The sequence below is a fragment of the Rutilus rutilus genome, assembly GCF_951802725.1.
Source record: "Rutilus rutilus genome assembly, chromosome: 6".
NCBI lineage: Eukaryota > Metazoa > Chordata > Actinopteri > Cypriniformes > Leuciscidae > Rutilus > Rutilus rutilus.
In genome coordinates, this window is record NC_140214.1 from 15,786,547 (window position 1) to 15,811,598 (window position 25,052).

The following is a 25,052-nucleotide window of genomic DNA, read 5'->3' on the forward strand; positions in this document are numbered from 1 at the left end:
AAAAATATATTTCCAAACCAGTTAATTTCAAACCGTTTTAATGTGTTTGTTTGGTGTTTCAAAAGTAAAGTCACTCACTCAGCCCAGAAGAGGGCGCTGTGCTCCACACACTGTAGTCCTCATGCATATCATGATCACACAAGTCTTTGACATCCAGAAGTAAGCCAGTTATTTCCTCAGAGCATAGCATTATAGTCAGTGATGATTATAGAAATCTAAATCCTGATCCATTCATCACTATTTTTTTAAATTGAACAATTTTGATATTCAGATAAATCATAAAAATATTGCATAGGCCTACTGTGTATATATATATATATATGTGTGTGTGTGTGTGTGTGTGTGTGTGTGTGTGTGTGTGCTTAATTCAGATTAAAGTAAAAAACTTTTTAAATTGCCAAAAGGGTGAAGCTCTAGACTCAAATCATATTGTTTTAGTCAGCCAGAGTCTGTCATATCATGCTGCTCTGTGCAGTGTGCACTTAATATATTTTTGGAGCTTGTAGATGATATTTATCCCAACATTAATTAATAAATAAAGTGATACTGCTTTGCAGGCGTGATACAAAATAGCCTAAATAATTGACTCAAAATAAAAATCCTGTATATATAGCCTACTCACTCTCACGTTTCTCCAATACATCAGACACTCTACACCATATAAGGAGAAGAAGGCGGAGCAGAAAACAACAGCACACAAATCTCATATAGATTTCACTTAGATTTGAATGTAGGCCTATGAAAGTGAATAAGATTTGAGAACTTACAGTAGAAAAGTCTCACAGGTCACAGGGTGTGGCTACAAAAGAAACACAGAAGGCACTTGCTCTTTCTCTATCCCAGTATTAGGATGCTGTTTTTTTACTTTACAGTCATGGCACTTCTTTCAGGTGATTGATTTATATTTATTTCAAAGCTATAAATGTTGTCTTTGAGCATATACAAATATTTTTCCCGATGCTGAATTAATGTTAGTTTTTTCTTCTGTTGTTGTATTTCCAGACAATGTTCTTGCAAATGCAATAACATCCCAGTCTACTGAAAAGCCTGCTTTAGTAGGAGAGAAGATGACTCTTTCCTGCAACTACAGTGGAACCACTATTAACAGTTTTCAGTGGTACAGACAGTATCCCAACACTGCCCCTGAATATCTCTTGCAAGCTTTTGAAAATCTGGGTCCCGTGGAGAAGGACCGCTATGCCGCTGAAGCGCTGAAGGACAAAAAACAACTAAATCTGGAGATCTCCAAAACTGAGATAGCAGACTCTGCAATACTACTGTGCCCTGGTGCCCACAGTAACAGGAAACCCTTCTACACTGTACAAAAACCTGAGTACGATCCTCATTTCAGAAAATATCTGAACAACAACACCTCTCCCGCAACCATGCAAAAGATTCAAATATGATACTGCAAGTTCATATCACAAAACTGTCTCAATCTGCTGTGATCAACAGCAGCATTAAACTGACCCTTCAGTGTTCTTAAACTTGCAGGATTTGTTTTCTTCCACAGAATTATTATTTTATTACCTGTTTTCTTTTCCATTTTGACAAAATACACAATGTGTGTCTTTTAAACTTTACAATTTTGCAATACATTTTTTTTTTTTTTTTTTCAATTGCAGTAAAGAAGTGAGATGTAATTTCCTCATGTCTGTTGAGGGAAATCGGTAATTTCTAAGAATCAATAGACTAGAGGGTCCCACAATCCATTGGGTGGAGCTTGGTGAGAAGGGGTACAACAGAGGGCAGTCCTGTGTTTCCCCAGATCTCATTTTGTATGTCATCTCCACCAGTCGTAATGTTTTTGTTTTGCTTCACCATTTTGGCACTTCTTACAGGTATTTAAATTTGATATTTACATTTGTTAATATATCTATATACCTCTATAAAAGTATACTAATGAAGAATTGAATACTGAAAGCGCCCCGATAATAATATTCCTCTGTTGTTTATAATTTCCCAGAGAGTGTTTTTGCAAATGCAATTACACCCCAATCTACTGAAAAGCCTGCTTTAGAAGGAGAAAAGACGACTCTTTCCTGCAACTACGATGGAAGTAATATACAGAGTTTGCAGTGGTACAGACAGTATCCCAACACTGCCCCTGAATATCTGTTGCAAGCTTTTGAAAATCTGGGTCCCGTGGAGAAGGACCGCTATGCCGCTGAAGCGCTGAAGGACAAAAAACAACTAAATCTGGAGATCTCCAAAACTGAGATAGCAGACTCTGCAATATACTACTGTGCCCTGGTGCCCACAGTAACAGGAAACCCTTCTGCACTGTACAAAAACCTGAGATGATGAAAAATGCATTAATAACATCTTGAGCAAACTTTCTCAGATTTTAAACAATATCAGAACAACAACATCTGTTACCAAACAAAATGTTGATCTCTTTGAAGTCTTGTCACATATACAAGTACAAGTCCAGTATTTATCAGAGAAAAACGACTCAAGACCTCAAAGAGGGTGGAGCTCTCTCACTAAGAGGGTGATACAAAGATTCTCTATGTTTACTGTCATCACTCCAAAGATCACCCATCATGTTTCTCTTTTGTTGGATATTTTCATTATTCATCGGTAAGAGATGTTCTAATTTTCAGGGTATCATCCCCCAATGTGCTAAAGAATAAAAGCCAGAGAATGCATGTGAAGTAAATTTCGAGCAACCAATGCATGAGTTTATGATGACAATATCTAATTCCTGTTTTATTAACAAACATGCATTTCTCTTTTTTTTTTACAGGAATTTCTTTTGCAAACACAATATACCCATTATCCTCTGAAAAGCATGTTTTCAGAGGTGAAAATGTGATTCTTACTTGTAACTACAGCGTTGATGTAGATAATCTGCAGTGGTATCGCCAGAATCCTGGATCTCGACCTGAGCACCTCATTTTCATCACAGAATATTCAGAACCTGATCTTTAACTTCGTCTGTCAGCAAAAGCTAAAAAAGACATAAAACAAGTGAATCTTACAATCTCATCTGCTGAAGAAACAGATTCTGCTCTGTACTACTGTGCCCTGCAGCCCACAGTGACAGGAAACCTGGGAACACTGTACAAAAACATGGGATGTATTACATTTGTGTTAACATTGATTTAAAAAAAAAAAAAAATTAAGCAGAAACGATTGAAGACATCATAGACTAAAAATATATTTCCAAACCAGTTAATTTCAAACCGTTTTAATGTGTTTGTTTGGTGTTTCAAAAGTAAAGTCACTCACTCAGCCCAGAAGAGGGCGCTGTGCTCCACACACTGTAGTCCTCATGCATATCATGATCACACAAGTCTTTGACATCCAGAAGTAAGCCAGTTATTTCCTCAGAGCATAGCATTATAGTCAGTGATGATTATAGAAATCTAAATCCTGATCCATTCAACACTATTTTTTAAATTGAACAATTTTTATAAATTCAGATAAACCATAAAAATATTGCATAGGCCTACTGTATATATTTAAATGAAACGGTTTGTATGCAGCACCAGCACCATCTAAAAAAAAAAAAATATAATTTAATTATATATATGTACTTAATTCAGGTTAAAGTAAAAAACTTTTTAAATTGCCAAAAGGTGAAGCAGACTCAAATTTACATTTACATTTAGCAGACGCTTTTGTCCAAAGCGACTTACAAATTAGGACTAAATTAAGAGAGTCATCGTGAAGAGGCAAGAAACAACACAAGAAGTGCTCAAAATATGAAGTTCAGGCATTGTTCAGAGTAAGCCCGATAAGCAAGGATTTAAAGGAAAAAGAAGAATTTTTTTTTTAAGAGGTTAAGTGCTCACGGAAGAGATGGGTTTTCAGCTGTCTTTTGAATGTTGCCAGGGATTCTGCATTCCGGATGAGGGTGGAGAGAGCATTCCACCAGCATGGAACTGTGAATGAGAATGTTCTGGAAAGTGATTTTGTGGCTTTCTGTGATGGAACCACGAGACGTCGCTCATTGACCATATGACAAATCATAATCATAATATGACAAATCATATTGTTTTAGTCAGTCAGAGTCTGTCATATCATGCTGCTCTGTGCAATGTGCACTTAATATATTTTTGGAGCTTGCAGATGATATTTATCCCAACATTAATTAATAAATAAAGTGATACTGCTTTGCAGGCGTGATACAAAATAGCCTAACTAATTGACTCAAAATGACAATGACAATTTATTTGTATAGCACAATTAAAAACAACAGTTGTTGACCAATGTGCTTTCCACATGTAATCCATATAACGTCACAACATTGAATCACATAAAAATAAAAATCCTGTATATATACTCACCCTCACGTTTCTCCAAACCGAAATTTAAGTGCATTAAAATTTGGCGTTCACCACAGTTGTTTACATCAGACACTCTACACCATATAAGGAGAAGAAGGCGGAGCAGAAAACAACAGCACACAAATCTCATATAGATTTCACTTAGATTTGAATGTAGGCCTATGAAAGTGAATAAGATTTGAGAACTTACAGTAGAAAAGTCTCACAGGTCACAGGGTGTGGCTACAAAAGAAACACAGAAGGCACTTGCTCTTTCTCTATCCCAGTATTAGGATGCTGTTTTTTTACTTTACAGTCATGGCACTTCTTTCAGGTGATTGATTTATATTTATTTCAAAGCTATAAATGTTGTCTTTGAGCATATCAAAATATTTTTTTCTGATGCTGAATTAATGTTAGTTTTTTCTTCTGTTGTTGTATTTCTAGACAATGTTCTTGCAAATGCAATAACATCCCAGTCTACTGAAAAGCCTGCTTTAGAAGGAGAGAAGATGACTCTTTCCTGCAACTACAGTGGAACCAATATTAACAGTTTTCTGTGGTACAGACAGTATCCCAACACTGCCCCTGAATTTCTGTTGCAAGCTTTTGAAAATCTGGGTCCCGTGGAGAAGGACCGCTATGCCGCTGAAGCGCTGAAGGACAAAAAACAACTAAATCTGGAGATCTCCAAAACTGAGATAGCAGACTCTGCAATATACTACTGTGCCCTGGTGCCCACAGTAACAGGAAACCCTTCTACACTGTACAAAAACCTGAGATGATGAAAAATGCATTAATAACATCTTGAGCAAACTTTCTCAGATTTTAAACAATATCAGAACAACAACATCTGTTACCAAACAAAATGTTGATCTCTTTGAAGTCTTGTCACATATACAAGTACAAGTCCAGTATTTATCAGAGAAAAACGACTCAAGACCTCAAAGAGGGTGGAGCTCTCTCACTAAGAGGGTGATATAAAGTTTCTCTATGTTTACTGTCATCACTCCAAAGATCACCCATCATGTTTCTCTTTTGTTGGATATTTTCATTATTCATCGGTAAGAGATGTTCTAATTTTCAGGGTATCATCCCCCAATGTGCTAAAGAATAAAAGCCAGAGAATGCATGTTAAGTAAATTTCGAGCAACCAATGCATGAGTTTATGATGACAATATCTAATTCCTGTTTTATTAACAAACATGCATTTCTCTCTTTTTTTTACAGGAATTTCTTTTGCAAACACAATATACCCATTATCCTCTGAAAAGCATGTTTTCAGAGGTGAAAATGTGATTCTTACTTGTAACTACAGCGTTGATGTAGATAATCTGCAGTGGTATCGCCAGAATCCTGGATCTCGACCTGAGCACCTCATTCTCATCACAGAATATTCAGAACCTGATCTTTCACTTCGTCTGTCAGCAAAAGCTAAAAAAGACATAAAACAAGTGAATCTTACAATCTCATCTGCTGAAGAAACAGATTCTGCTCTGTACTACTGTGCCCTGCAGCCCACAGTGACAGGAAACCTGGGAACACTGTACAAAAACATGGGATGTATTACATTTGTGTTAACATTGATTTTTTTTTTTTTTTTTTTTTAAAGCAGAAACGATTAAAGACATCATAGACTAAAAATATATTTCCAAACCAGTTAATTTCAAACCGTTTTAATGTGTTTGTTTGGTGTTTCAAAAGTAAAGTCACTCACTCAGCCCAGAAGAGGGCGCTGTGCTCCACACACTGTAGTCCTCATGCATATCATGATCACACAAGTCTTTGACATCCAGAAGTAAGCCAGTAATTTCCTCAGAGCATAGCATTATAGTCAGTGATGATTATAGAAATCTAAATCCTGATCCATTCAACGCAATTTTTTTTAAATTGAACAATTTTGATATTCAGATAAATCATTAAAATATTGCATAGGCCTGTGTATATTTATATATATGTGTGTGTGTGTGTGTGTGTGTGTGTGTGTGTGTGTGTGTGTGTGTGTGTGTGTGTGTGTGTGTGTGTGCTTAATTCAGATTAAAGTAAAAAACTTTTTAAATTGCCAAAAGGGTGAAGCTCTAGACTCAAATAATATTGTTCAAATCAAGTCATATCATGCTGCTCTGCAGTGTGCACTTAATATATTTTTGGAGCTTGCAGATGATATTTATCCCAACATTAATTAATAAATAAAGTGATACTGCTTTGCAGGCGTGATACAAAATAGCCTAAATAATTGACTCAAAATAAAAATCCTGTATATAGCCTACTCACTCTCACGTTTCTCCAATACATCAGACACTCTACACCATATAAGGAGAAGAAGGCGGAGCAGAAAACAACAGCACACAAATCTCATATAGATTTCACTTAGATTTGAATGTAGGCCTATGAAAGTGAATAAGATTTGAGAACTTACAGTAGAAAAGTCTCACAGGTCACAGGGTGTGGCTACAAAAGAAACACAGAAGGCACTTGCTCTTTCTCTATCCCAGTATTAGGATGCTGTTTTTTTACTTCACAGTCATGGCACTTCTTTCAGGTGATTGATTTATATTTATTTCAAAGCTATAAATGTTGTCTTTGAGCATATACATATATTTTTTTCTGATGCTGAATTAATGTTAGTTTTTTTCTTCTGTTGTTGTATTTCCAGACAATGTTCTTGCAAATGCAATAACATCCCAGTCTACTGAAAAGCATGCTTTAGAAGGAGAGAAGATGACTCTTTCCTGCAACTACAGTGGAACCACTATTAACAGTTTTCTGTGGTACAGACAGTATCCTAACACTGCCCCTGAATTTCTGTTGCAAGCTTTTGAAAATCTGGGTCCCGTGGAGAAGGACCGCTATGCCGCTGAAGCGCTGAAGGACAAAAAACAACTAAATCTGGAGATCTCCAAAACTGAGATAGCAGACTCTGCAATATACTACTGTGCCCTGGTGCCCACAGTAACAGGAAACCCTTCTACACTGTACAAAAACCTGAGTACGATCCTCATTTCAGAAAATATCTGAACAACAACACCTCTCCCGCAACCATGCAAAAGATTCAAATATGATACTGCAAGTTCACAAAACTGTCTCAATCTGCTATGATCAACAGCAGCATTAAACTGACCCTTCAGTGTTCTTAAACTTGCAGGATTTGTTTTCTTCCACAGAATTATTATTTTATTGCCTAAGTTTTCTTTTCCATTTTGACAAACTACACAATGTGTGTCTTTTAAACTTTTTTTTTTTTTCAATTTAAATTTTTTTTTTTTTGCAATTGCAGTAAAGAAGTGAGATGTAATTTCCTCATGTCTGTTGAGGGAAATCGGTAATTTCTAAGAATCAATAGACTAGAGGGTCCCACAATCCATTGGGTGGAGCTTGGTGAAAAGGGGTACAGCAGAGGGCAGTCCCGTGTTTCCCCAGATCTCATTTTGTATGTCATCTCCACCAGTCGTAATGTTTTTGTTTTGCTTCACCATTTTGGCACTTCTTACAGGTATTTAAATTTGATATTTACATTTGTTAATATATCTATATACCTCTATAAAAGTATACTAATGAAGAATTAAATACTGAAAGCGCCCCGGTAATAATATTCCTCTGTTGTTTATAATTTCCCAGAGAGTGTTTTTGCAAATGCAATTACACCCCAATCTACTGAAAAGCCTGCTTTAGAAGGAGGAAAGACGACTCTTTCCTGCAACTACGATGGAAGTAATATACAGAGTTTGCAGTGGTACAGACAGTATCCCAACACTGCCCCTGAATATCTCTTGCTAGCTTTTGAAAATCTGGGTCCCGTGGAGAAGGACCGCTATGCCGCTGAAGCGCTGAAGGACAAAAAACAACTAAATCTGGAGATCTCCAAAACTGAGATAGCAGACTCTGCAATATACTACTGTGCCCTGGTGCCCACAGTAACAGGAAACCCTTCTACACTGTACAGAAACCTGAGTACGATCCTCATTTCAGAAAATATCTGAACAACAACACCTCTCCCGCTACCATGCAAAAGATTCAAATATGATACTGTAAGTTCATATCACAAAACTGTCTCAATCTGCTGTGATCAACAGCAGCATTAAACTGACCCTTCAGTGTTCTTAAACTTGCAGGATTTGTTTTCTTCCACAGAATTATTATTTTATTACCTGTTTTCTTTTCCATTTTGACAAACTACACAATGTGTGTCTTATGCCTTTTATTACCATAGCATAGTGTGCAAAATGTCCTTTTTAATAAATGGAAGTGCATGATGCTTTAAAAAAAAAAAACACAATAACCATTACCCATTTATAAATGTATTCTAATAAACTTTACATCTAATAAATTAGCAATCAAAATGTGTGTGTATGTGTGTGTGTGTATGTGTGTTTTCAGGTAGAGGAAAGACACATGGGACAGAGGGTGGAGCTCTCTCACAAAGTGTTTAATGTGCATGAGGCTGTCTCAGAGTCACTCCAATTTGCCATCACTCCCTCATTGTAGACTATCCATCATGCTTCTCCTTTGTTGGATATCGTTTTTATTTATAGGTAGGTGTTTTCATTTTTAAAAGCTTGATAAAGATTTATAAAATGAAAATGTAGTATATGTAGCAGCATTAAGTGGAGCAATTTAAACATGTATTAATGCCAAAATAAGTTTTCTGTTTAATGAATAAAGATGCATGTCCCTTTTTTTTTTTTTTTACAGGAAATTCCTCTGCAAACACAATATACCCATTATCCTCTGAAAAGCCTGTTTTCAAAGGTCAAAATGTGATTCTTTCCTGTAATTACAGTGTTGATGTAAATAATCTGCAATGGTATCGTCAGTATCCTGGATCTCGACCTGAGCACCTCATTCTCATCACAGAATATTCAGAACCTGATCCTTCACTCCGTCTGTCAGCAAAAGCTACAAAAGAAATCAAACGTGTGGATCTGAAGATCTCCTCTGCTGAAGTGTCAGACTCTGCTGTGTATTACTGTGCCCTGCAGCCCACAGTCACAGGAAACACAAAAACACTGTACAAAAACCTGTGATATATTCAATCAGATTTAACATGCATTTGAAAGCCTTAGCATTAAAAACTTGATGTTAAATACTAAATAAAAATGTTCATTTGTGAACATTTGTCCAGTGTCTTTCAATCAAACAGCAGAAACACCAGCTAAAAATGACCAAATAAATACAAGTGAACAAAAAAACACAGAGGCATAATGTATTATCAGTATTACACAGTGGTGTCAAAAAGTCTGAGACACTATAGTGAAAATACCTCTTTTCTATTTTTTGTTTAATTTAATACAGTTTTTTCACTTTCACTCATACTTTTTTCAGTGATGTCCAGCATTATTTGAGAATATTCCAAAAAGCACCTTACTTCAGTGGAAACAGGAAAATCTGAACTTTGCATGGTCAGTGTCACAAATTTGTTTATTTTATTAGTGACCCAGAAATGTATTTATTTTTCGGATTCTTGGAGCCTATTGTATAATGAAGCTGAAACGTTTGAAGCAGTCATTCAGAAGCAGAAGCTGCTTCACTGTAGTAATGTATGACTAAACTATTCCACCTGCTACTCAATCTTTTAAGTTCATCTTACATTAGTCACTGAAAATAACTGTATTCATATTTATACAGTAAATCTTTCACCATAGAAAACAATTTCCTTATGAATAGTCTCAACAGAATATAAGTCTGCTGTTGCTCACTTCCTTGCCACACGGTGGAGCTCTGCAGCCTGTTGTTAGAAAGCAGCTCAAGTTAAATGTGATTGACTCAAGGTTGAGTGTAACACTTAAAGCATTCAGTGACTCGAGTCTCGAGGTTGAGTGAATTCTACTGAACAATGGCCAGGTTTACTGTAGTCTTGTTTGTATTTTCACTGCTTAAGGGTAAGTAATACTTTAATTCTGATTGTTGTATTAGTGTCAACAGCAGCTGACCAAACATGTAACAGTAACTTAGTTTGTTACACAATCTGTATCAAGTATTTAACAAATCTGTTGAACAGTAATTACTTTAATAGATTTTCTCTCTTCTTCTTTTACAGAGAGTGCTGATGCATTTACAATAGAATCTCTCTCACCAGAAAAGCATGTTTCAGTTGGAGAAAATGCTACTATCTCTTGCAAATACAGTGGACTTGGGCCCAGCTTCCAGTGGTATCGCCAATATCCAAGATCCAGACCAGAGTTCCTTATTTTTCATACAGAGACTGCTGTTTCATCCGAACCCACTTTACGTCTCACAGCGACACCCAAAAAAGAAATGACAGAAGTGTATCTGGAGATCTCCTCGGCTGAAGTGAAAGACTCTGCTGTATATTACTGCGCCCTGGTGCCCACAGTGACAGGAAACACACCTGCACTGTACAAAAACATAAAACATTAACACATCTTGTTTTATACAAAAATTGTGACACACCAGCATCCAATCACCTACAGTAAATTATTGATGAATAAAACGCTGTCGGGTCTTTTCATTTTGAGAAAAAACAGCCTATCAGAGAAAATAAAGTCTCAGCAAGAGGGTGGAGCAAATTCACAAAGACTTGAATGTGTGAAAGGCTGATTCAGTTGAAGTATTCCTGCTTTATTATCTTTACAATCACTCTTCATCAGAAACCATCATGTTTCTCTTTTGTTGGATACCACTGTCATTATTCATAGGTAAATCATTACTTATATTATTTTTGTTTATTTTAAAAAATTTAATATAAAAGTTTTATAAATACAGATGCATTTTGTCCATTGCAGGAAATTCCTTTGCTGACACAATACAGCCATTGTCTTCTGAAAAACATATTTTCAGAGGTGACAATGTGACCCTGTCCTGTAACTACAGTGGCCTTGTATATGACCTGCAATGGTATCGGAAATATGTGGGATCAAGACCGGAGTTCCTGATACTTGTAAATGAAAATTCAGAGTCTTCTGAGCCTTCTCTTCGTCTATCAGCAAAAGCCTCAAAAGACAAAAAACAAGTGAATCTTACGATCTCTTCTGCTGAGGTGTCAGACTCTGCTCTGTACTACTGCGCTCTGAGGCCCACAGTGACAGAAAGCCCAGAAACACTGTACAAAAACCCTGATTCCAGTCATGTGCCTTTGTGCTGTTACTGATTTTACAGTTCAGTTTGACATCTCAATAAATAATCCCAAAGTTTTATTTGTGTGGGAAGCTTTAATGATGTTTGATTTCAATTTCTCAAAATGGAGAAGAAATATGCAATGTATCTTCACATGAGGTGTTCCAGTAATTTCCATGTGCATACACACATTTTAGTTTGTCTCATTTATAAGAAAGCTTCAATAACTTAAAATTAATGTTTTCTAATTTCTTTTGTTAAATTTTTCTAAAAACCAACAACTGAAAAATCTATAAATTGTGACAACAGCTTTAAGATGGATGCATGTAAGAACCTTCTATCGTGACCAAAGTCTTTTTTAGAGGGTAAAAATGCAAAAACTGTGCAAGTCCTTGGTGATTCATGAAGGCCTGAATGTGTTTGTTTTCACCCAGAAGAGGGTGTTCTTCTCATTTCTGTAGTCCTCATGTACACACAGAGCTCAAGACTCATCATGGAAGATCAAATCTTGCCACAGGGTGGAGCTCCAGACTTAAATCACAGTGTTCCAGTGAAGAAAAGACACATCTGAGTTTATTTCATTCCATCATGCTGCTCTGTGCACTTGTTCTATTTTCAGTACTAGCAGGTGAGATTCATTTATTTTATTTATCACCACATCTTTTGATTTTAACATGTTAATATTACATTTATCTGATCACAGTAGTGAATTTAGTATGTTTTTTTATTCCTCAGGAGACTCTCTTGGTGATCTAATAACTTCTCATGGTCCTGAAAAAGAAGCTCAAGATGGTAACAGTGTTACTCTCTCCTGTAACTACAGTGGTGATGTTTTCAATCTACTGTGGTATCGTCAGTATCAGAGATCCAAACCAGAACTCCTTCTCTCCATCACTGAATCTGGAGATCCAGTTAAAGCAGATCCATCAGCTCACTGGTTTTCTGCTGAAGTTGACAAACACAGAAAGCTCTTGGAACTGGAAATCAGCCCTGCTAAAGTAACAGACTCTGCACAGTATTATTGTGCCCTGGTGCCCACAGTGACAGGAAACCCTTCTCCTCAGTACATAATCTTCCTGCAGATTAGCCATGCTTTTCATTGATGTTTAACAAGTATTCTGTGTGTTTCTATGACTGAATTAGCCGTCAGTAACTGTAAGATCTCTTAATGAATCCACAAGTAGGCCTGCCAACACAACATATTTCCATAGAGAACACACACACAAGTGGGGGCAGTGTTGGCGCCATGAGTGGACCCTGGGGGCCGTTCAGTCACTGTGCCGCCTTACTTCTAGTCTTGAAAGTAATATATCCACATAATCTAGCATTTCCAACACTCTTTAAGATTTCTTACCAGACATATTTATTTGAAGCTGGTGATGTTTATTTTTCAACAAAAATTTGCCAAAAACCTTATAAACTGTATAAATTTCCTTACAAGTGGAATCCTGAACACATAAAGAAAGGCCAGGGAAAATAAATCTAGTTAACACTAGAAGTCCCAGAGAGCAGCCATTTGGCTTTTCTACCTATAAAACCCGCAGGACAGCCGATGGGCTGGAAGGCTTTAGGCTAATATCCTTAATCAGCTGTGAACAGATGCTTTTGTTATGTAAACGATGTGGGGCCATGCTGAGCCACTTCAAGGAAACTTGTGTTTCACTTTGCCATCTTAGGGAGAAATCAACACACATGTTTTTTTTTCCTTTGTTGCTGAGATTTGATAAAAACAGTACAAAATAAAATAAAAAAGAAACCAACCATTTGTACACATATTTACAAATAATATTAAAAAGTGAGTGAGTACATTCCAGCAATCACTCACAATCCTGGCACTGCCATGGTATCTCCCGTCTGCATTTACCACATGTGTATCTGTAGCAGTGAACACATCGCACAGTGGCATGATTGTTCTTGCATTGGTGTTTGACCTGACACATGGCTCTTTTTCCAGGGCTAGGTGTGGAGGGTTGTGTCCGAAGCAATTGTTCTTTTCTTGCCTTCTTCGCACACATATGAGAGTTAGCCAACTCTCTTGCAAGCTCCACCAGGAAGTCCACCCGTCTTTCCTGCCTTCCGGTGCATGCTTGATACAGCACATGTGCATTCAGTGCTGCCATGTCAATCATGTTATAGAACACGGCAACTGGCCAGCGCCGTGTCCCTGTGCGGACAGTGTACTCCCGCACCATCTGGTCCATCACATCCACGCCGCACTTTGTGGTGTTGTAAAGGGTGACAGTGTTTGGCTTCCTTTTGGTGGTATTATTATTATCAGTCTGAACCACGCTGTGCACGCTGCTAAGAATGTAGACGGTCTTCTTCCGTTTGGGCGCATACGCCGTCAGCGTAGCAGCAGTGGTTGAAAACACCTAATAAATAAGATAAATTGTTATTTTCATAGCACTTTTACACACAATGACACAATGACACACTTGGCGGTGTTGATTCTAAAAATTAGAAACACAAACATAGAACCAGAAAAGACCTGCAACATACCTGAGTGGTGAATTCATTGCGATCTGTGTGTCTAGCGGATTGAGGGATTTCCCGGCGAATCTTGTTGACTGTGCCGAGGATGGTGGTTTTCCGGCTAAGAAGTTTATGCGCAAGTGACAGCGATGTGAAGAAATTGTCCGTGGTAACATTTCTGCCCTTGTCTAGGAATGGTTCCATCAGCCTCATCACTACATTTTCAGACAGTCTCTCTCCACTGGGACGACTAGGGTCCTTGCCAAGATATGGGAGGACATTACAAATGTACTTGGATTTTAGGTCGCAAGCCACCCAAAACTTGATCCCAAACTTGTCAGGTTTAGTTGCAATATACTGCAGGAAACAGCAGCGAGTCTTTGACGGGAAAAGCTGTTCATCAACGGTGATATGTAGACCAGGGTTGTAGGACGTGATGCAATTGGTGACAAATGATCCCCACACACTGGAAATTGCAGCAAACTTATCAGTCTTTGCTCGATCACTCCGGGTGGACCTGTCATCAAAGCGTAGGTGTCGCATGATGTCTTGGAAGCGGTTTCGCGGCATTGTTCCAATGATATGTGGGTTTCCCAGGTTTGCTGACCAGCAGTCACGTAGTGATGGAACCTTGGTAAGCCCCCGCAAGATGACAATTGCAATAAATGCCATTAGTTCAGGGAGGGCCATGAACCAATGAACATGCTCCGTTTCCTGTGCATGTTGAATAGTCCATTCTTGAATGCTATGAAGCATGTCAAGAGTGATGAAACACAGGAAGCTCTGAAGGCGACTCGAGATACTTTTCCTGGCCTTAGCCGTTGGCTCTCCATCTGCAGCGTACGCTTTGATTGGGGTGAAAGGGAGACTCGTCCCGACCTGTTCTTCACGCCACACTGTGCCATCTTTCGCTGTCTCTGTCAGGTCAGTCCCCAAACGGGCTCTCTTTTTTGGTTGAGGAGCAGTCTCCTCATCTGCAGTGTGAACAAATTCAAATTGTGAGCAATGGAAAAGTCAAATGATATCACAAATGCATGCATAGATACTAATAATAATTCCAGTAGCTCCTTCTCTGTATCGGAATAATGTCTGAAATATCTTCCTAAATAAAAAGATACAACTAAAGCAAAGAAACAACTAATAATGTTTTGCACTTCAGATGGCAGTGAATGTCTGCTAAGTAGTACAAACAAAAAAGTGGACAATACAAAAAAGGCAGAGTAAATATTTGTCACTCCACTCTGCTTTTTTGCTGTTTTCCACTTACTGGTTTGAAATGAAATAGGAAATAACATGAAATGAAACTTAACCTGAAGACAGATCAGACAGCTCTGAGTCCGAATCCGGCTGAAGTTCTATGTCTTCTCCATCTGAGTCACAAGGGTTTACTTCACTCAGGATCATTTCCAAGGCCTGCCGAGTGGTGAGTCTTCTCTGCATTTTCTTTTCTTGGAGAGGAGGTTCGTACACCACAGAATTCTTGAGGGCACTGAAGTAGTAGGCTATGTGCAGTGAGATTTTATCCACCTCAGCACAAAAGGAATTACCTCTCATTTGAGAGCAAGCTGCATGCAATTAGATGTGCTAATTCATACCTGTTTACACCTGGGCAAGACCCTACATGCCAATGTGAGACATGGTCAATCAAGTTCTCTGCTTTTAGCAGCCCTCCCTCCCCCACACATACAAACAAGCCACCAGCAACCATTCACACACACACCCCCAACCCCCCTGCAGATTGCTCAGGTAATGACCACATTAACACATGAATTGATGCTAATGATAGCCAAAAGACTAGCCAGTTAGCATCCACTTGGCTAAAGGAGGGTTACAAATCTCTGGGACTTCTAGTGACCTTCTTCCTTCAATAATAGGACTCTGCCTAAACCAGACAGATCTCTCTCTCTCTGTAACCAAATATCAAAAATGTATTTTGTTGTCTTCACTTTCTCCACAGCAGACTTCTACCTGACAGTCAAACCTGCATTACGTCACAAAGTGTGGACTCGGAGGAAGACCGCAAGGGCTTAGGGTTCCATTTGGGACAGGGCCTAAAGACAGAAGTACAAAAGTAAATAATTGTGCTAGCAGAGGTGTAAAATACTTGAGTAATTTTACTTTATTACTGTACTTAAGTATTATTTTGGGGGATTTTTACTTTACTTGAGTACAATTAAAAATCAGTACTTTTACTTTATTAATTTTTTTAAGAAAAAAAAGTACTTTTTACTCCTTACAATTTTATTTATAGTCAAAAAGTACTTCTTTTTTGGAGATCACTTCATTCTATTTTCCCTTGCTATTACCAAACCAATTGAATTGCGCTCATGCCCAGTTTAATTTAAATGTCATTTATTCTGCCAATGAGATTCATTTTCACATTCCATGAAATTGGTCACATTTACATTTACATTTACATTTATTCATTTAGCTGACGCTTTTATCCAAAGCGACTTACAATTGCTATATATGTCAGAGGTCGCACGCCTCTGGAGCAACTAGGGGTTAAGTGTCTTGCTCAGGGACACATTGGTGTCTCACAGTGGATTCGAACCCGGGTCTCTCACACCAAAGGCATGTGTCTTATCCATTGCGCCACACCACCCCAGACATGTTCATTCGTGCTTTGGTAGTGACTTCATGCATCTATAGAGAGCCTAAGTCCCTCCCCTTCCGGTTGACCACCATGGGACCTTATTTCGGAAAAATATTGTATTAGTCAATGGTCAATGGCGAGAGACAACAAATATTTTGATCTCGTTTGAATTGTGCCCTGAATTACACATATGATGTTTGTCAATTTAAAAGATACATTTTAAAGTCAAGAAAGTCGCAGTCTGATGTAAAACTGTTGAGGTATAAGACTGTGAAAATACGTAATTACAAAGACTACAAACCCAAATGGCGCACGTGACGTCATACCTTTTCTCGCAATGAATGAAGCTAACTTTACTGAAGCTAATGTCTGTCATTTTTTCTATAGTCTTACGTTATAATTGTAACGTTACGCCGTCATACCTGAGTGTTTTGTACCAGACTGCACGCATACGAGCAACAGATGGTGACGTAGGCCTACATAGTGCGAGACGAGAGATGTAGTTCATTGAGCGATTTTCACATAAAACTAAACGTTACTCTTCTGTTTTATGACAAACTGCGACTTTCTTGACTTTCATAATTATCTTTTAAATTGACAAACAACATATGTGTAATTCAGGGCACAGTTCAGACGGAATAAAAAGATAAGTTGTCTCTCGCCATTGACTACCATACATATTTTTTTTTTTTTTTTTTAAATAAGGTCCCATGAGCCGGAAGCGGAAGGGAGGGACTTAGGCTCTCAATGCACTGCACCTTGACCTGGTAATTAGAGAAATTATAACAGTCAATCAGTGGAAGAAAATGGAGGAAGAACGTGATTCAGCTGCGAACCCGTGGCCGTACCGTAGCCAATTCTTTTCTTTTAGTGTTAAAAGTATGTTTAGTGGATTGTTTAAAGCATGTTGCATACCGGCATTAGATAGTAGTCTTATAGTTTGATAATTAAATACAAACAGTTCTAAAGCAGGATAAAACCTTGTATGTGGTTCATTCACTTCATGTTTTTAGAGATTAAAAGCTTAAACAAGAATCTCTAGTTTTCATTCTTGCTTTTACTTTTACTTCTTTAATACTCAAGTACAATTTTAATGTGGTACTTTTTTACTTTTATTCAAGTACGATTCTGGCCAGATACTTTTACTTTTAATTGAGTAAAATTTTCCCTCAGTACTTGTACTTTCACTTGAGTAACATTTTTGAGTACTTTTTACACCTCTGTGTGCTAGAAGGCGGAGCTTAATATCATGATGTAGAAGCATTTTCATCTGAAGGAGGTTGTCAGAATTCAAAGGCATCCAGTCTGAATGAAACTCAAGTCTTTCAGATTCTTCTTCAGATATCTGCTATCATGATTATTTTCACTCTCCTCGGTTTTTTGTGGACATTTATTGGTAAGATAAAGTTTTTTTTCTCTCCAATCTAGATCAGTTACTTTTTACTTATTTGCTCTGCTTTTCACAGTTAAGTTACTGTTTGATTTATCTAACCAGGTGTTTATTCTCAATTTATAGGCCACACAGAGGCAGATCCAATAAAACCCTTGTCAGGGGATGAAAATAAACTTGTTGGTGACTCTGTTACTCTGTCCTGCAGTTACAAAGACTATACGGGTACTGTAAATAATTTACAATGGTATAGACAATATCCCAGATCCAAGCCGGAGTACCTCCTTTACATCTTCCCAGGTGGAGATATGAGTAAAGATAGTCCAGACAGATTTTCTGCTGAAGTTCGTCAAGATATTAAACAAGTGGATCTGAAGATCTCCTCTGCTGTACAGGCAGATTCTGCCATGTATTACTGTGCCCTGGTGCCCACAGTGACAGGAAATCTAACAGCATCATACAAAAACCTCCCATACCATCATTCAAGATGAAGCTCTAAACACTTGCTTCATCTGGTCTTAAATGCCAATGCATCATCACCACAATAGTCTGTCCTTTTGCTGAAACAAGTCATAGCATATACATTCATATAGTCAAAGGTTTACAGATCTCCCATATGACTGAAATTGTACAGAAAACTTTGAACTGTTTTGCCAGGAGGTGGCGCTGTATGACTGTATTCATTTTGTGAGTTTTTCCAAAATAATTATCTTGCAATATGTGAGTTTTATCTTACATGCAGATTAGAGATTAATTTGCTGTCATTTTAGTTTTTGCGCAGGTCAGATTTTGCCTTAAGACTGATTCTTGTCTGCTCAAAGGTCAGAGATTGACATGTTTACATTTGAGCTGCAAGATATTGTTAGTTTGCTTTAGATTTAAGTTTACTTTTGTTCATTTAATTGGTTATTCCCATCAATACTGTACATTTTTTGCCTACAAGGTACATTTCTTTAGAGTTTCTTTTTTTATATATATATATTTATTTTTATATACCAGATATTGTATTCTGCCAGAGGGAGGAGCTACATCATTCACATTTTTTATTACCAATCACCAGCTTATTTGAGCTAGTTCATATTTGGAACAAATGTGCAGCACTGATTTTCATAGTCATTTTTGTCTCTTCAGGTCTGGTCAGGTCTTTTAAATTTGAGAGAAAAACAGCCCATCAGAACAAAATAAAGTGTCAGCAAGAGGGTGGAGCAAATTCACAAAGACTTGAATGTGTGAAAGGCTGATTCAGTTGAAGTATTCCTGCTTTGTTATCTTTACAATCACTCTTCATCAGAAACCATCATGTTTCTCTTTTGTTGGATACCACTGTCATTATTCATAGGTAAATCATTGCTCATATTATTTTTGTTTATTTAAAAAAACATTGTACGTGATATATTTAATATCAAATAGAGGCTTCAGTATCAGTTTAATAAATACAGATGCCTTTTGTCCATTACAGGAAGATCCTTTGCTGACACAATACAGCCATTGTCTTCTGAAAAACATATTTTCAGAGGTGACAATGTGACCCTGTCCTGTAACTACAGTGGCCTTGTATATGACCTGCAATGGTATCGGAAATATGTGGGATCAAGACCGGAGTTCCTGATACTTGTAAATGAAAATTCTGAGTCTTCTGAGCCTTCTCTTCGTCTGTCAGCAAAAGACTCAAAAGACAAAAAACAAGTGAATCTTACGATCTCTTCTGCTGAGGTGTCAGACTCTGCTCTGTACTACTGCGCTCTGAGGCCCACAGTGACAGAAAGCCCAGAAACACTGTACGAAAACCCTGATTCCAGTCATGTGCCTTTGTGCTGTTACTGATTTTACAGTTCAGTTTGACATCTCAATAAATAATCCAAAATTTTCTTTAAGTTTTATTTGTGCGGAAAGCTTTAATATTATGTTTGATTTCAATTTTTTAATATAGAGAAGAAATATGCAATGTATCTTCACATGAGGTGTTCCAGTAATTTCCATGTGCATACACACATTTTAGTTTGTCTCATTTATAAGAAAGCTTCAATAACTTAAAATTAATGTTTTCTAATTTTTAAAATTTTTATTTTCTTTTGTTAAATTTTTCTAAAAACCAACAACTGAAAAATCTATAAATTGTGACAACAGCTTTAAGATGGATGCATGTAAGAACCTTCTATCGTGACCAAAGTCTTTTTTAGAGGGTAAAAATACAAAAACTGCAAGTGCTTTGTGATTCATGAAGGCCTGAATGTGTTTGTTTTCATCCAGAAGAGGGTGTTCTTCTCATTTCTGTAGTCCTCATGTACACACAGAGCTCAAGACTCATCATGAAAGATCAAATCTTGCCACAGGGTGGAGCTCCAGACTTAAATCACAGTGTTCCAGTGAAGAAAAGACACATCTGAGTTTATTTCATTCCATCATGCTGCTCTGTGCACTTGTACTATTTTCAGTACTAGCAGGTGAGATTCATTTATTTTATTTATCACCACATCTTTTGATTTAAACATGTTAATACATTTATCTGATCACAGTAGTGAATTTGGTATGTTTATTTTCCTCAGGAGACTCTCTTGGTGATCTAATAACTTCTCATGGTTCTGAAAAAGAAGCTCAAGATGGTAACAGTGTTACTCTCTCCTGTAACTACAGTGGTGCTGTTTACAATCTACTGTGGTATCGTCAGTATCAGAGATCCAAACCAGAACTCCTTCTCTACATGACTGAATCTGGAGATCCAGTTAAAGCAGATCCATCAGCTCACTGGTTTTCTGCTGAAGTTGACAAACACAGAAAGCTCTTGGAACTGGAAATCAGCCCTGCTAAAGTAACAGACTCTGCACAGTATTATTGTGCCCTGGTGCCCACAGTGACAGGAAACCCTTCTCCTCAGTACATAATCTTCCTGCAGATTAGCCATGCTTTTCATTGATGTTTAACAAGTATTCTGTGTGTTTCTATGACTGCATTAACCATCAGTAACTGTAAGATCTTTTAATGAATCCACAAGTAGGCCTGCCAACACAACACATATTTCCATAGAGAACACACACACACAAGTAGGGGCAGTGTCGGCGCCATGAGTTGACCCTGGGGGCGCTTCAGTCACTGTGCCGCCTTACTTCTAATCTTGAAAGTAATATATCCACATAATCTAGCATTTCCAACCCTCCTTCAGATTTCTTACCAGACATATTTATATGAAGCTGGTGATGTTTATTTTTCAACAAAAATTTGCCAACAACCTTATAAACTGTATTAATTTCCTTACAAGTGGAATCCTGAACACATAAAGAAAGGCCAGGGAAAATAAATCTAGTTAAACCTTCTTCCTTCAATAATAGCACTCTGCCTAAAACAGACAGATCTCTCTCTCTGTAAATCAAAAATGTATTTTGTTGTCTTCACTTTCTCCACAGCAGACTTCTACCTGACAGTCAAACCTGCATTACGTCACAAAGTGTGGACTCGGAGGAAGACCGCAAGGGCTTAGGGTTCCATTTGGGACAGGGCCTAAAGACAGAAGTACAAAAGTAAATCATATTGCCAGAAGGCGGAGCTTAATATCATGATGTACTGTAGAAGCATTTTCATCTGAAGGAGGTTGTCAGAACTCAAAGGCATCCAGTCTGAATGAAACTCAAGTCTTTCAGATTCTTCTTCAGATATCTGCTATCATGATTATTTTCACTCTCCTCAGTTTTTTGTGGACATTTATTGGTAAGATAAAGTTTTTTCTCTCCAATCTAGATCAGTTACTTTTTACTTATTTACTGCTATACTTTTTGCGGTTAAATTACTGTTTGATTTATCTAACCAGGTGTTTATTCTCAATTTATAGGCCACACAGAGGCAGATGGAATAAAACCCTTGTCAGGGGATAAAAATATACTTGTTGGTGACACTGTTACTCTGTCCTGCAGTTACAAAGACTATACGGGTACTGTAAATAATTTACAATGGTACAGACAATATCCCAGATCCAAACCGGAGTACCTCCTTTACATCTTCCCAGGTGGAGATATGAGTAAAGATAGTCCAGACAGATTTTCTGCTGAAGTTCATCGAGATATTAAACAAGTGGATCTGAAGATCTCCTCTGCTGTACAGGCAGATTCTGCCATGTATTACTGTGCCCTGAGGCCCACAGTGACAGGAAATCTAACAGCATCATACAAAAACCTCCCATGCCATCATTCAAGAAAGACGAATATTCAGACATTTACTTCATCCTCTTGCTAAATGCTAAATGTGTGAATAGCCTCACTGGAATAGCATCACTAGCCACACAATAACCTCACTTTTACTGGAACAAATCGCATCATGCATATTCACTAGGTTTACGTCTTCCCAGAAAGGCTCAACTTGACCGTATTTTGCCAGGAGGTGGCGCTCTATGACTTACATTAGACAGAAAAGACTTTATCACTTGATTTTTTTAGTCTGTTCTCTAGCTCCTGTTAATTTTAAGTTTTATCTTACAAAATAATTGTGCAGTTTTATTCTGTAGGTCTTTTTTTAAATATTTGTGCAAATCAGATTTTGACCCTGAAATACTTTGTCTGCTTAAAGGTCGGTGATTCAAACGTTTGACATCTGATCTGTAAGATATTGTCAATTAGTTCAGATACTAGTTCAGTTTCAATAGCATTTGTTTTACATGTGGATTTTAGTTGATCATAAAAACTTTAAACTCTCTCTCTGTATCTAAAAGCACTGAGTAAACTGAGTTTAGCTAAGAGTCTAGTCTGATTGTTTCTTCCCAAGGTTAAGCCTACTATAAAAACATAAATGTATATTTTAGACATATTTGTTGATGATAACAATATTCCAAGTTCAACTATATATGTCAATCTATAGTCAGTGTTAACAAGTATTTAATGATATTTTAGCATATGCTCATTTTTAATTTTACACTCATTCCAAACTGTTGGGATACGGTTGATTATTATTTAGTTTTTTAGTAAGGATCATATCACTCACACACCTGTATAATACAATCAAAGGTTCTCAGATCAATGATCATAAAACCCTTTTCTTACCCATATTCTCCTGTAGGGAGGAGCTGATACACATTTTTATTACTCAGCTCCTGTACTATTTGAGTTACTTATATCTAAGGAAGAAATGTGCAGCATTGATTCACATAGTCATTTTTGTCCCTTCACTGGTCAGATGTTTTTCCTGGTCTTCATCATTATTTCTCTGCTCAAAGGTCAGTTATAATTTTTTTTACATTTAATCCAATGATTATGTAAATTCTGTGTGAACAACATGCATCTTAATTTATGAAATAATCTAGCATTGTTGTTTCTTCTTTCACACAGAGAATGCTGATGCAAATACAATAAACCCATTAATCTCAGAGAAGCAAGTCACAGAAAGAGACAATGTTACCCTCTCCTGCCAATACAGTAGTGTTTACATCTCACAGTGGTATCGACAATATCCAGGATCTCGACTAGAGTACCTCATATTTGCCACTGAGCTCAGTGGCCAGTCAGAGCCTGCACTTCGGCTTTCATCTGTGGCTGAGAGAGGATACATGCATCTGAGCATCTTTTCAGCAGAAATGGAAGATTCAGCATTGTACTACTGTGCCTTGGTGCCCACAGTGACTGTAAACACTCCAACACTGCACAAAAACCTGGCATCATTATCAGCAGACATAGATCAGATATCAGATTCAAACAAACATTAAGTGTGATCACTCCACTTGAATCAAGTAATAATGAGGAAATTATGTTTCAAAATATACATTTAAATCTATAAATGAAATAAAACTGAGCATCTCTGAGTATGAAATTATTGACAATAGGCAATGGCTGAAGAAATGAAGTAAATTTGATTAATCACAATATTTCTCAATATTCTCTGGTTCCTTTTAATGAATTAAAAACATACAATCTGTGTAGTTCGATTATAGAACAAATAACACATATGAGCGTTTTTTTAGTGAATCAAAAAATTTAAAAATAGTCAAATTATTTGACAAATGAGTCCTTTGTAGTTAATCAAGCACATATCTACATCTAACTAACTGAGAGATTAATTTGAATAAGTGTCATTCAATTCTTTATGATTCCCAACTGTTGGAGGTAGAATAAAACTTCATATTTCGTAATCCTTCAAAGCTGCCAGAAGGAGTTTTTGACTTCTTTCTGACTTCTGAGAATGCTGTCATTCTGTGAGTTAAAACAACATTATGGTCTATTTTCTTTTGTTCCTTTCAGCACTCGCAGGTCAGACTGTTTTACTTTCCATTTTAATTCTTCATTTGAATTTGCCATTCATTAGCATTTAAAATGATTTAAGGGTTTAAATTTAAGTGACTATTTTTCTTTGACAGGAGACTCTCTTGGTGATCTAATAACTTCTCATGGTTCTGAAAAAGAAGCTCAAGATGGTAACAGTGTTACTCTCTCCTGTAACTACAGTGGTGCTGTTTACAATCTACTGTGGTATTGTCAGTATCAGAGATCCAAACCAGAACTCCTTCTCTCCATAACTGAATCTGGAGATCCAGTTAAAGCAGATCCATCACCCCACTGGTTTTCTGCTGAAGTTGACAAACACAGAAAGCTCATGGAACTGGAAATCAGCCCTGCTAAAGTAACAGACTCTGCACAGTATTATTGTGCTCTGCAGCCCACAGTGACAGGAAACCTGTTTACTTTCCACAAAAATCTTGCTAATGGTATAACTTAACAATTATTTACTTAAGAAATAATTCAGAATACAAGTAGAAATATTGAAGTTAAGTTACAACATTACAAATAACTTTATTATTATTATTATTATTATTATTATTATTATTATTATTATTATTATTATGGGTAGATGTGTGCATTATGAAGGCTAAACAGTCTCATGTAGTGTCTGTTTCGTTCATACTGGAAGCCGGAGCGCACCCTCAGAAAGTCCACAAGTGAGACTCACAGGAGTAATAAAACTTATGGCATTCCAGGAAATCCATTATATGCACAAAGGCATTCGGATTTCGTTGTAGCCCAAATAGAGACATTTCTCCCATTCATAAAAAGCCACATCGGATCAGAGAAGTAAATTATTTCAAACACTCCACTGATGTAATAGTTAGTTTGGAGCAAAATATGTTATTAATCTCATAAATTGCTGTGTTTTGACGCTATGCTAAGCTAACATACTAGCTAGCCCTTGTGCACCTGTTGCCAGGAGCAATTCTATTTTATGACTAAAAAAGTAGGCTATAGATTATTTTTAAAGAAGGGCATTGACACAAAGG

At 37.2% G+C, this 25,052-nt stretch overlaps 1 protein-coding gene and 2 long non-coding RNA genes across 3 annotated transcripts; 2 read left to right on the forward strand and 1 right to left on the reverse strand.

Annotated features, from left to right (window-relative positions):
• Positions 1-9,694: 9,694 nt before the first annotated feature.
• Positions 9,695-11,322, forward strand: LOC311292718. Its single transcript, XR_014627786.1, has 3 exons — positions 9,695-10,153; positions 10,312-10,930; positions 11,018-11,322. It is a non-coding gene; the product is annotated as an uncharacterized lncRNA (long non-coding RNA).
• A 1,764-nt stretch (positions 11,323-13,086) lies between these two features.
• LOC311292435 (piggyBac transposable element-derived protein 4-like) lies at positions 13,087-15,527 on the reverse strand. The gene is made up of 3 exons (XM_084412102.1): positions 15,131-15,527; positions 13,848-14,794; positions 13,087-13,720 (listed from the first exon to the last, which is right to left on the reverse strand). Exons 1-3 carry the CDS (start codon positions 15,372-15,374, stop codon positions 13,166-13,168), a joined length of 1,746 nt encoding a protein of 581 aa, XP_084268228.1. The 5' UTR covers positions 15,375-15,527; the 3' UTR covers positions 13,087-13,165.
• Positions 15,528-17,711: 2,184 nt separating this feature from the next.
• On the forward strand, positions 17,712-19,664 carry LOC311292817. The gene is made up of 3 exons (XR_014627813.1): positions 17,712-17,812; positions 17,933-19,145; positions 19,266-19,664. It is a non-coding gene; the product is annotated as an uncharacterized lncRNA (long non-coding RNA).
• The last annotated feature ends 5,388 nt before the right edge of the window (positions 19,665-25,052 follow it).